General features: G+C 35.2%; 1 protein-coding gene across 1 annotated transcript in view; it reads right to left on the bottom strand.

Moving 5' to 3' along the window:
- LOC107724269 (protein spire homolog 1-like) overlaps window positions 1–12625 on the bottom strand; it is a 50140-nt gene continuing 37515 nt past the window's right edge. Inside the window, exons 9-18 of the mRNA XM_016533110.1 lie at window positions 8493–8540; window positions 6906–7075; window positions 6716–6809; window positions 6460–6602; window positions 4388–4414; window positions 3710–3847; window positions 3453–3523; window positions 3336–3363; window positions 2761–2915; window positions 1–1555 (exon numbers count right to left, since the gene is read on the bottom strand). Coding sequence (XP_016388596.1) covers window positions 1306–1555; window positions 2761–2915; window positions 3336–3363; window positions 3453–3523; window positions 3710–3847; window positions 4388–4414; window positions 6460–6602; window positions 6716–6809; window positions 6906–7075; window positions 8493–8540 — 1124 coding nt within the window. The 3' untranslated portion in view covers window positions 1–1305. The remainder of the gene's footprint in view (window positions 1556–2760; window positions 2916–3335; window positions 3364–3452; window positions 3524–3709; window positions 3848–4387; window positions 4415–6459; window positions 6603–6715; window positions 6810–6905; window positions 7076–8492; window positions 8541–12625) is intronic.

The following is a 12625-nucleotide window of genomic DNA, read 5'->3' on the forward strand; positions in this document are numbered from 1 at the left end:
AAATCATAGATTTCATCATGCACACCAATCATTCTTCAGAGGAAGGCAGTACAGTCAGTTTTGCACAAAACAAAAGAACAGGCCTGTATACCATATACCAAGTGTGTGTGTATTTTCTTTTAATTTAAGGACAAACAGAAACAATCCTTCCAAAAACCCTGACACGACTTCAGTACCTTCATATTTAAAGTCTCCTGGGGTGTTTCATTGCACAGAACGGTAATTAATAATATATTATAAATTAATTTACAAAGTTTTAAGACGTCAAAATAAATGTGCAGCTGAAAAATAACAAAATATTTGTAGTTGTTGAGTGAACATGAAAAGAAAGCAACATTTGACACTGAAAAATAAAATAATCATTATTAATCATATAAATCAGCACTTTATAACAATAGAGCCTATTTTAATAGATAAGTGGATCAGATGAGATTCGGATATACAGCATGTACATAAACATATCCTACAAAAGTCACTTCCTATATAAAAGAGAGAACTGGCTTCCCCCCTTTGGGCCGTCACCATCTCCGGTAAATGTTATTGACTATGTACATCAGGTCCAAGACACATATTGCTCAGATAGTGGAGATTTGTTTGGCACAGCCGATCACTACTTTAAGAAACACTACAGCTTTCAGCATCCGCTCTTAAAAAACACTTCTTGACCTTCATCTTTGACTAAAATCTCAAAAACACTGCCATCAGACAGGAAAAATATATTTATCTGTAAGTACTTTCTGTAATTATCTAAAGCGGCATTCGTTTGGATCACGTCACAATCACAGCAGCAATTTTAACAAACAATCAGAAAAACATTTGGTAAGACTTGATCTTGAATTGTTGCGGAGGCTGAATAAATCTACAGTCTCTTGGTCTTTCAGCAATCGACTAGTACTTCGTAAAAGGGGAAAATAAGTCAGTTTGGATGCCTATTTACATTTAGGCTGAGCATTCAGCAACTATTCACATACAATTGAGCTCCATTGAAAAATGTACATTCAGGCCTTGTGTCTTTCAGTGATCAAAGCAGCCTTGCGATATCTTTTATCACACTGTCATTTCATTCTGTGTTCATTTGAGAAAAGTCTGGTCAAAGTCAATTTAAAGTGTGTTAAACTACATTCCAAAGCTTTAATCACAGAAGAAACCTTTTCCTGAGAAGGCTGGTGCTTAAGGACTCATGCTGGAAGAGGGACGGCTTTATTCCTTCACCTCTGGCACTTTTTAAATGGAAAAGAAGTGGTATTGAAGGAACGTTACAAAGCTAACAAAAGTGGGCGTATTTTTCATACAGTATGTAACATCCTAAACCTCTTTGATAGTTCGTTCTGAGGGTTTGTAGTTGGAAGAGCTGGTGTTGGACATGTAGACGGAGTGGGTCCTGCGGTGCAGCCGGGCACGTTTGGTGGTCAGGTTGCGCCTGCTGTTGCTGATTATGTCATTGATGAACTTCTTGCAGTCCACGCAGACCTCCATGCTGCTCCAGTCCTCTGTGAACTGCTCCGGCAGCTCCAGCCCATCTTTGGAGGACGAGCGCTCAGCGTGCTTTGATGATCTGAGAGAGGAATCGTCACAAGAAATTATCTTCCTGGCAGCCATTACCACGCTACAGATCAAGAGTTCACAAACTGTTTTGTCAGCTGAACCCTTTAGAACCCAATTTGATTTGAAGTATTAAATATTTCAATCATTTAAATGACACAATTACATGTTTACGGTTCTCTGATGCAAGTAAAGTAAAAACAAGTAATGAGAGTAAAACTTTTAGTAAGGGTTTTATTTGATTGTTTATTTGAGTTTTATTTATATAAAGGGCTGCATGACTTGATTATTTTGTCATATATCAACTGTGATATGATAAACATTTAACTTTGTATCTGAACTTTAAAGTGACCTCAATCCTCTTTTTAGTTGTGTTTCGGTCTACATTATATTCTTGTGTTTTAGGTACCCAATTAAATTTAATATATAATATAATGTAATATAATAATACTAATAATGTTTTACCTCTAATTCAAAAAAATTAAGACAGAAACATTGTCGCTGTGAATTACAATTGTAGTGTAAAATAAAGAAAATGTAATAAAATTTTAATTTTACACTACAAGTTATAATACTAATATGTATGTCCTAAATTTTTCGCTTTCAAACATTCACACCAGGGTTATCATAGTTAACTAAAACTAAAAGCATGATAAAAACATTTTTATTATTTTAAAATAAAGTTAACTGAAATGAAATGTTTTATAATAAATATTGTAATATAATATGTTATTTAAATAGTTGCCAAAGCAATCTTGCTCTTTTTTATTTCGTTTATTCTGATGTACTAAAATAGCTACAACTAAAATGGAAATAAAGAAATCAGACATATTTTTAAAAACTAATAAAAATGACAAACACACAAAATTACTCAAATTAAAATGAAAACAGAAAATACAAAAATAAAAACGGATTCAAATTATAAAATGCTGTATAGTATCTCAATGATAGCAAAATAACACTGGCTCAAACAATTGAGCTTTTAACATTTCAAATTCAAGCTTTTATTCTGGCGCAATTCTGGTGAAATGTTGTAGACTTTGGTCCACCAAAATGTTGGAAATTATATGAATGTGAAAATGACACTACATTCTCACAAACAGTCCCATTTGTTTATTTTAATGTTAATGCTTGTTTTAATGCTCTCAAACCCTCTGCATCTCCCTTATGAATCCTGGTACAAACGATACAGACTCTCTCATCATTTGTGAAGCTCACCTGGACATTGTGCGCTGAAGGCTGTGACGCTTGTGGCTGGATGTGGAGGAGGGCTTCTCTGTCGCGGCTGACGCTGCAGACTCCTTTTTGGGCAGGATGCTGGGGCCCAGAGAGGAGATGGGCAGGCTGGCATGGGGCTTGGAGGGCAACTTCATCTGAGATGAGAGGGCATGAGGTCATTAGCAAAGTGAAAAAAGCACACTACTGTTCAAACGTCTGGGGTCAATAAGAAATTAATACTTTTATTAAGCAAGGAAGCATTAAATTGATCAAAAGTCAGTGTTTAAAGTGTTACAAAAGATTTCTTTCTATTTCAAATAAAAGCTGTTTTTATTCATCAAAAAAAAATTCAACATTGATAATATGTTTCAATATAATTCTGAAGGATCATGTGACTGAATACTGGAGAAATTCTGCTGAAAATTCTGCTTTGCATCACAGGAATAAATTACATTTTAAAACCGATTCAAATACAAAACATGTACTTTAAATTGTAATATTATTTACTGTTTTACTGTATTTTTGATCAAATAAATACAGCCTTGGTGAACATAAGGTAAGGACGTAACATTTACCTTCTTACAGCACTGTGAACAAACAGGCCTGTGAGAAGAAAAGAAGAAAAAATATGATTCCACTGCACATCACTTTACTTTCTTCATTTCAAGTCTGAAATGAGAATCTCCACCCACCTCTTACAGAACTGGCAGGTGTAGGACCAGGTGAAGAGCGAGAACTTCTTCGTCCGACATGAGAAGCAAAGCTGAGAGGAAGGGTTACACAATCAAACACTTGCTTACACACCTAGCATGTTCAAAACCTAGTGAGCTGCTTATATAGACAGCATCATGTGCTCCAAACAAGAAGACAATCCCAAAACATAAGCTTGGGCTAATGTATATAGTGCTATACATGTAGAGTGGGCAATGAATGTGAAGAGTACATTTACCTTTCCTTTCTTTAGCGCATTATAGACGTCTTTATACTGCTGGAACTTCTCCAGCTCTGCTTTAACAAGAACCTGTCTGATATGCATCACCTCCTCTACGGTCAAAGTCAGGCACTCGACAGGGTAGCAGAACTCCTCCTGAAACCAACATATCACTTTCACAAACATGCCAAGTATACACTGCATATTTAAACATGCCATGCTGTCACACCCGAGAATGAGGGATGGAAAAACCATTACATGCTAGATCGCGATAATGGTTACACCTTCTGCCAAACAAAACACACAACAGAACCCACAACACAATGGCAATGGAGACAGAGCTGAACATTTAATTCATTAATGAGGAATGGTAAACTGTCTGTTTATGTCGTTATGCAAGTTTCACCTCTATAGGTCAGGCAAAATTTGCATATAAGGATGAGTAGAAATGTTCATGCTCTGTGCTAAAACAATGCACGGCGCCCCAGGACTAGTCCTTACCCAACTTTAAAGGTCACACTGATTCAAGCACATATAAAAGCCAATACTTCTCTAATTCTTACCTTCAAGCACCTTAACTATTATTAAAAAGACACATCATGTCTTGTGAACTACAGAATAAGAGACTCATATTGGCTTTTATGCCCCTTGTCACCCAGTGTTAGTATCAGTAATATGTAGTTTGATGGGACGTACCGCACGACCGCTGCCTAGTGCGTGAGCCTGACCAAAGAAAACAACATTGGGTTTTTTTTTTTGGCATTTGTTGGAAAATAACTGCTGTATAGTTTCATTTACAAAAACAAAAAGTGTCACTGATACTCCCTAAATGTTATACAAATAAGTAAATGTTAAATAAATGCTGTAAAAAATATTCTAAAGGGACAAAAAGTCTAAGATAGTATTAAAAAAGAAACCAGAAAAAGGAAAAAGTTCACTGAAAATTATTTTTAAAAAGCAAGGAATAGCTTTAATTGTATTGATGATAAATAATAATAAAAAAAAATATGAGGCATCATTCTCCATTGGTATTTCAAATACAAATATAATATGATCTGATCTAATCTAAAATAAAATAATATAATATGACCGACGATTTAGATATTATCTAAATATAACAAACACTAAGCCAATATTTAAAAAAAAATTTAATTTAAAAAAATGACAAAGCTCAGAAAAAAACTATTTTAAAAAAGCAGACAGGACATCTTTAATTGAATTGATAAATTATAAATTTAAAAAAGAAAGAAAAAGAAAATGAGGCATCACTCTTCACTGATATTTCTGATATAATACTGATATAATATAATATAATATAATTAGTGCTGTCAAACGATTAATCGCATCCAAAATAAGTTTTTCTTTACATAATATATGTGTGTACTGTGTATATTTATTATGTATATATAAATACACACACATACAGAATATATTTTGAAAATATTTACATTACATATATTTACATATACATAAATATATTTAATATAGAAATATAACATTTTTCTTAAATGTATACATGCACGTGTGTGTGTATTTATATATACATAATAAACACACACACACACACACACACATATTATGTAAAGAAAAACTTATTTTGGATGCGATTAATCGTTTGACAGCACTAAATATAATATAATAAATATAATATAATAACTATTTATTATGATTATTATTTAGCAAATTTGACCTGCTATCTCTGCACTATTCCGTACTTATTAAACCTTCTTATCTAAATCTTACTTATCTAAATCTAGCATTGTTTGAATGATGCACATAACTTGTGCATGATTCAAAAGGAGGAAGTTTGTTGAGCGAAGCTGTTTTTCCGTTCGATCATAAACCATTCTGATGACGGGTAACTGAAGTGATTTAAGTGTGGGCCATTTCCTTCAGCAGCTTTCCCTACTGGCCATGCAACATTGTGCAACACACACATGAAGCAACCGCCCTGCTGGAAGACCGATAAAGCCACTGCAGACGAAATAGTGATGAAATGACTCCTCCAACATAATGTACCAGAATCTGTGGGCATGAGAATGTGGAATATGGTGTGCTTTACCTTGTTGTCCGAAGAGAGCTTCAGTGTAAGGCAGGCAAGGAAAGCAGAGCGGTTACAGCTCTCTATCTATACTGCAATAAAACTACAGTATCGCTCGCTATCTAGAAATGTTTAAGAATAATTGTCCTGTAAGAGCTCTGTGATTATTACATTTACAACCGTTCAAAGACCTCAGAGGTTTTGCAATCAACATTGATCAGTTACAGTCCTTTTAGGCAAGACCAAATACAGTCTAAATCGGAAGTAGTCTGTTCTTCATAAATGAAGCTTCATGTAAGATTTAGTCAAAAACAAGCTGTAATCTATCAAGACTGCCCTTCTTTTAAGATATTCGAGTCATTATTCACTGAAAATGTTTCCTTGTATCGTCAATGTGTGAATGTGAATGACATTAAAAACTGCTGTATGCCATAGATTAGCCTTTGATTAGGCTTCTGAATTGAAAATGAAAGCACAAGTTCTTCTTTATTTCCCTCTCTCTCTCTCTCCACACTAAAGACCTGCAGTGCTGCAGCACTAGACAGAATCCTGAGAATCTAATTATACCTTCACAAGACTCAGGACAGTTAAGTGTGACCACAGCCTGCAGCCAATTGACCGCCCAACACTAAATTACCCTCATTTACTGTCCCGGGATTTGTTCAACAAGGAAAAACAACTTTGTAGGCAGAAGCATGGAGCTAAAGGAAGGTTTTGTTGCAGTTACCAGAGATTTGGAGTTCTGGCGAGACGGAGGCAGGAAAGGCCGTACGCTGGTGGGATCTTCTTTCTCTATGGAGTGCCTCCTCTGTGGAGCGATGCGTTTGTCAGGTTGAGGGGTAGAAGATATGGGCAGGAACTGCGGAGGAGCTGGGAAAAGACAAAGTGGAAGACAAAAATTGAGGTGAAGAAGAACTGTCAGTCAGTGACAGGTTTTCATTGGACTGAATAAAAAGTTCTGGATATTTCAAGACGGGTCTTACTTTTTTTGGCCATGACGGACTCTGGAGACGTGTCCTCAACCAGAGAGGCGGATACGCTGGAGCTGCTGTCAGACGTCCGAGTGTTTTGTTCCTCCTACAGTAGGAAAAAGAGACGGTTAACAATCGTATTTTGTCTTTTTGAATATTTCGGCAGGGTTTTTGCAATATAGAAGATATAAAACCCACTCACATCCGAGTCGGAGCTATCAAGCTCAGCCAGCGTAGGCGCTTTGAGCAACCTCTTTCTCTGGGACAGCGGCTGACCTCCGGCTACACCGTTTACGGGGCTCCGAGCTGGCGACGTGCCACTGGCCAGGGACAGTGTGCTGACAGCCAACTTTCGGTGTCCGTCAGGAAAGTCTGTGTGCGGGTGGACAATATGGACATAATCAGACACCAATCAGGACAGCAAAAATTATGCTTTGTTTACACTGCACCCAACTACAAACTGTTTTTCAAGTCTACTGATCTTGATTACTGACTGTTTGCACTGTCAAATTGGAACTGTTGAAATTGGATCTCCTTGTTTCTATACTGGTTGCCACAGTAACGACTTAAGCATCAGCATGATGCTAAGAAACGTTCCTCTGCAAGAGCTGAGGACTTTCCAAAGTGGAAAGTGGAAAGTGAGGACAGAAACTGGAGGTTTTGTTCATCATGGCATCTCATTGTGGTTACTGTATTTACACGTTCATGGATATACTGTGAAAGAAATGGTTCACTCACTTGTTGTAAGTGACTACATAGCAAATGCCACTTAGTTCACTAATTGGTGAATTCAGACACAGCTAGTAACACAATATATTTCTCAAATGACTACAAAAGAGACTTCAAATCCAATCTGACCATTTAGGCTCAAATAACCTACTTTCTGTTGGATCTTTAAATAAACTATTGTTCAAAAGCTTCTTATCTTATACTGCAAATAAATAAATAAATAAAACATTTTTGTGAAATATTATAATTTAAAATATATTTTTTAATTTTAATATATTTTAACATTTTATTTATTCCTGTGATGACAAAGTAGAATTTTCATCATCATTACTCCAGTCTTTAGTGTCACATGATCCTTCAGAAATCATTCTAATGTGCTGATTTGCTGCTCCATTTATTATTATTATCAATGTTGAAAACATCTGCTTACTATTTTTGTGGAAACCATGATTTTTTAAAATGAATAGAAAGTAAAAAGGGCAGCTTTTTTAAAGAAAATATTTTGCAACATTAATAACATGTTATAAACTTTAATGTATCCTTGCTGAATAAAAGTATTAATTCAAACCTTTGAACTGTAGTGTAAATCTCTTTTGCACAACACCCTAAAAAGTCTCACACAGACTTAAACTACATATGTGATGTATGAAATTTTCACAAAACTAATAGAATACAATCAGAACATTTAGGAAAATAAAGATCGCTATACTACAGATACTGATCCTTTCTATATTAAGAAAACAAATGTACTATGTTAAAAAGTAATATTCCTGGTCATTTGAGGCTCAAGTGAGATATTTATAGAACTTAGATGGACAGAGTATAAAAATAAACATTGCAGCATATTAAATATTGATGCCTGCAGACCCACAGTTACATAACCCTTCTTAAACTAGACTAATCCTCATTCAGAAATGAATTCTGCGAGCTCTGCTGTTCACCCATACAGTTTGTGTTTGATTCATACTCGAGCTCTCAGAACCCAGGCATTTCTCTCACACTGGGCTCGGAGGCGTGAGGGAGCGATGTGTAAGTCATGCTTGCGTCAGGAATACTTTACCTGAGCTTCGGAACAAGTCCTGTGGGGTGCTCATACTTTTGCCTGCGCCTAGAAAGGAACATATTCTTCAATATGATTCCAAGAGCACAAAACAGGCCTTTCTATACCTGACATTCACACAGTAAGCCAATATACGAGTGTAAACTACACTTAGGTAAATTAATCAGCAGCTCTGTGACACCAGCACACAGAAGCACAAGCGCGGTTCAGCCACACAGAAGCAGCAGCCATACTGGACAGAGGATTTGTGGGATACGGAGGTGGAAAGAACAGTGCGGTTTAGTAGCAGGAGGACATACAGAGGAAAGTCCAGGGCAAGCAGCCATATTTGAGGCTAGCAGCAATTACTTTACATTAAAAACTATAAATCGTAATGTATGACTTTTTTTATACAACAAAAGGGAAAGGGAAGGAAATACAGTCTGCTTAAACGGCTTTATTCATTAATTACTGACAGTGATTAAATCTGCATTGCTTCTCATTTGAATGAAAGCTGAGCTGGCTCTCAGCAATGTCTTCAGAAATCATTGGAGTAATTCAACTCTCGTTGGAGATTAATTACTTTAAGTTGTTGCAAATTGCTGTCAGTGTGAACATAACTAAAATAAAGGGTTTTAAAACTTGGCATCAAATTAAATATGGTATATAATATGACCAAATTCTATTAGGCATATCTTCTGGTCATTAAGAATTACAATAAGAACCAGGGCATGAGAGTTTAAGAAGTCCACAAACCATCTTACTGTCTCTTCCATTCACAGGCCACAGCAAGTCTTATCCAACCAATCTTAACAACCATCACTATATGTATTAATGTTGGCTACAAACATGGAAGAGCATCTACAATTGAACGGATTTGACTGAAAGCCAGGGCCGGATTTACCTCTTTTCGTGACATAATTTTTGGGGCCCCCTTCCCTATTAATATAATAGGCCTAATATTACCACCCAAGCAAACAAAAATATTTCTTAATCAGTGGAAACCGTTACAGTGTTTTCTATCGCAATAAGCACTTGCGTTCAGTCAATAAAAATCGAATGTAGGTTCTTAATTTGTTTGAGAATTCAAACAAATTGGCATGTCTATGTGTGTGCGTGTGTGAGAGAGACTGGGAGAAAGAAAGCGTGATTTCCGTACATAAAAAAGGTTGAAGACATGGAAATAGTTTGTCATTTTTACCCTATTGTTTGTTATATTTATTTGCTCAATGTCTTCTGGGATTTTGGTTCTTTTACTGTTGTAGATAGCCCATAGTATAACAAAAATATTATATATCTCTTCATCGTGTTTGGGCCCCCCCTGCATGAGCAAGCATAGGCACGTGCCTAGAATGCCTATGAGTAAATCCGGCCCTGCTGAAAGCCATTGCTCACAGAAAAGCTTATAAAATCTTTGATTTATCCTCTTGATTTGAATGTTTTTATTTGAATGTGGCTTACCTGGTTAGCCGTAAACCTATTGGAATAACTGATATCATAGCTAGATTTTATGGAAAGTTATCCTGAAACTGGAATACAGTACACAATTTTCAAAATCTGAACATATTTGAATATTTTTTTTATTCTCAGTTTTCATTTTTAGCGATTTTGTCATGTCCTTTTATCATTGTATTAGTTTTTTTATATTTCTATTTAGCATTTATTTCAGTTTTGTACTTCAATCTAAATTTCATTTCTGTTTTTTTAAGTTTAGTTTTTTCATTTAAAACTGATATTTTATTTCTTTGAATTCTTTTCATTTTTAAAATTCTTTTATTTTTTATTTTATTTATTTTTTATTTCTTAGTTCCTTTGAACTTTCTCTTTATTTATTTAAATAATATAATTCTATTTTTAATACAATAGACAACTAATCTAATTCTGTTTTTAACAATTACAACACTCTCTCCGACAGGTTGAAATAGTCTGAAGCTAAAAACAATCAAAGTCTGTGCCTATCATACACTACACGATTTTCTATAAATCTGTCAATTCTGACAGGTCCAAAATCTCCACTGTTGACTCGTCCAGACCAAAAATCTGTGAACAAAATCAAGAGCAAAAGTTGTGTGGCATATTCTAACCCTAACTAAATAAGTAATGTTTGAAGAATTCAATCCACAGACATGCTGTCATGTTAATGTAAGAGGGATTTCTTCAAGACTGGAGGCACTGCCTTGTCCCCTTCCTCCTCTATGGACTAACAGGTTCAATGCCACAACCCCACCACCAGAGGAGCGTGACATGAGGGTAGGAGCCACTACAGGGGTCTGGCACAAACACAGAAGCCACAGGGTCAGTGAGCTGAAAGCGGTAAAGCCACAGTGAAGTCTTTACCTGATGAGTCAAAACTGACAGACATGCTAAGTGGGCGCATTACTGTGAGGAAGAGGCAGAGGTTATGGATGAAGAGAGAGGGAGGAGAAGATAAATAAAGCCATGGGTTAAAACAAGGCATTAAATGTTAATGCATTTAATGTTAGCTATAAAGAATGCTGCTCTGTAACTCCATTAATAAACAGGAACACAATTCAACAACCAAGCAGCCAAACAACAGGTAATTTCTTTTAGGATCAAGGAAGAATAAATGTTATTTTTATCATTTCATACTGAACAACCACTATACAGCACAGGTAAAACTGGCAAAGCTACAGTACAATTCACATTACAAAAGGTAGGACTGATGAAGCTTTCTGACAACATATAATGTATATCACATTCACACAACCAATGGAATACAATTAACGTCTTATACTACTTTAGGATCAAGAACGAAAAAATTTATTTATTTATAATGTAATAGTAAAAATGTGAGAAAAATAAATACACTGAAGTAAAGTCCAACTAATCACATAATACATACGATAGATATTTATGTTAATCTCCTTTAGGTTTTAAAGGTTTATAGACTGTAGACACTGAACTTTGTCTCTTTAGGCAGCTGGAGGAAACAACAGACTCTTTTCATCACACAAACTGATAATACATGCGCGCAAACCTTAAGCTTTATGAAGTCTGCTGTAACCGACTCAAATCTGGGACATTTATCCAACATGGATCACATTCAGTCCGATATAATGATTGCCAGATTTGTGGTTGTGTAACTGTACAATCATCCACACAAACAGCCTAGAGGTCTTTATGTACAAGTGCACGTTCAGCTGTAAACCTCACAATCTTTAACTATTGAATCCTACAGCAAAATACCGCTATGAGACCAAATCTCAGGGCAAATCCACTATTAAGACTAAGTACCTTCTCTATAACCTTGTAAATGTCAATGGCTTTGATGTACAGTACAAGAATCAAATGGCGTGTAACAATGTGGATGTATGTTTTTAAAAACATACAGTATCAATCCAAGGTGAGAAATGTAATTAGAGATTTACAGCTGTAAATCAAATGGGCGGCGCAGTTAGAGACACAGGGCTGTACTACAGACACTGTTAGTGAACAAATGGTTGAGTGTAGCACAAGCAGCCATGCATGAGATTGACACACTGTCACACATCTGCACTGCTGTCTGACATGACCTGAGGTCAATCTCTAACACATACTCACCTTCTTCCACATGACTGATATACCTGATATATAGGTTAACTAACACAACATGAAGCTGGCTTTGAGTGTAAATACAAGCTATTTAAAATAAACAATGTATACTGAATATGAACAGAATGCATTTGGAAAAATATTTGTGCACAGGATAATAAACATAGACAAGGTGTCTATGCAGTGTTAAAGTAAACACTAGCAGTCAAAAACTTGGACATACTTGAACAATTTGGTTAAATTTGATTAAAATGTTTATCAAGATCTTAAAAACCTTTTGATTATGCGAAAATGTTTGTGCTTAATCTTTTATAATGATTAACAAAGGTTTGATTATTATTATTGATTATTGAAATGATTATTATTATTATTATTATTATTGTACAATGATAACAAAAAGTGTACTACAACAACAACAACAACAACAACAACAATAATTTATTTGTATTATTATTAGTAGTAGTATTATTATAAACTATTTATAATTATGTGCAATATTTTCCACATTTAAAACTTAAAAATCTTTTGATTATGCATACGTTTATGCTTAAAATGTGCCTACATAAGATTAAAATTAATATTATTATTAATAATAATTGCTA

Source organism: Sinocyclocheilus rhinocerous, unplaced genomic scaffold (genome assembly GCF_001515625.1).
Source record: "Sinocyclocheilus rhinocerous isolate Xijiao unplaced genomic scaffold, SAMN03320098_v1.1 scaffold574, whole genome shotgun sequence".
NCBI classification, from domain to species: domain Eukaryota; kingdom Metazoa; phylum Chordata; class Actinopteri; order Cypriniformes; family Cyprinidae; genus Sinocyclocheilus; species Sinocyclocheilus rhinocerous.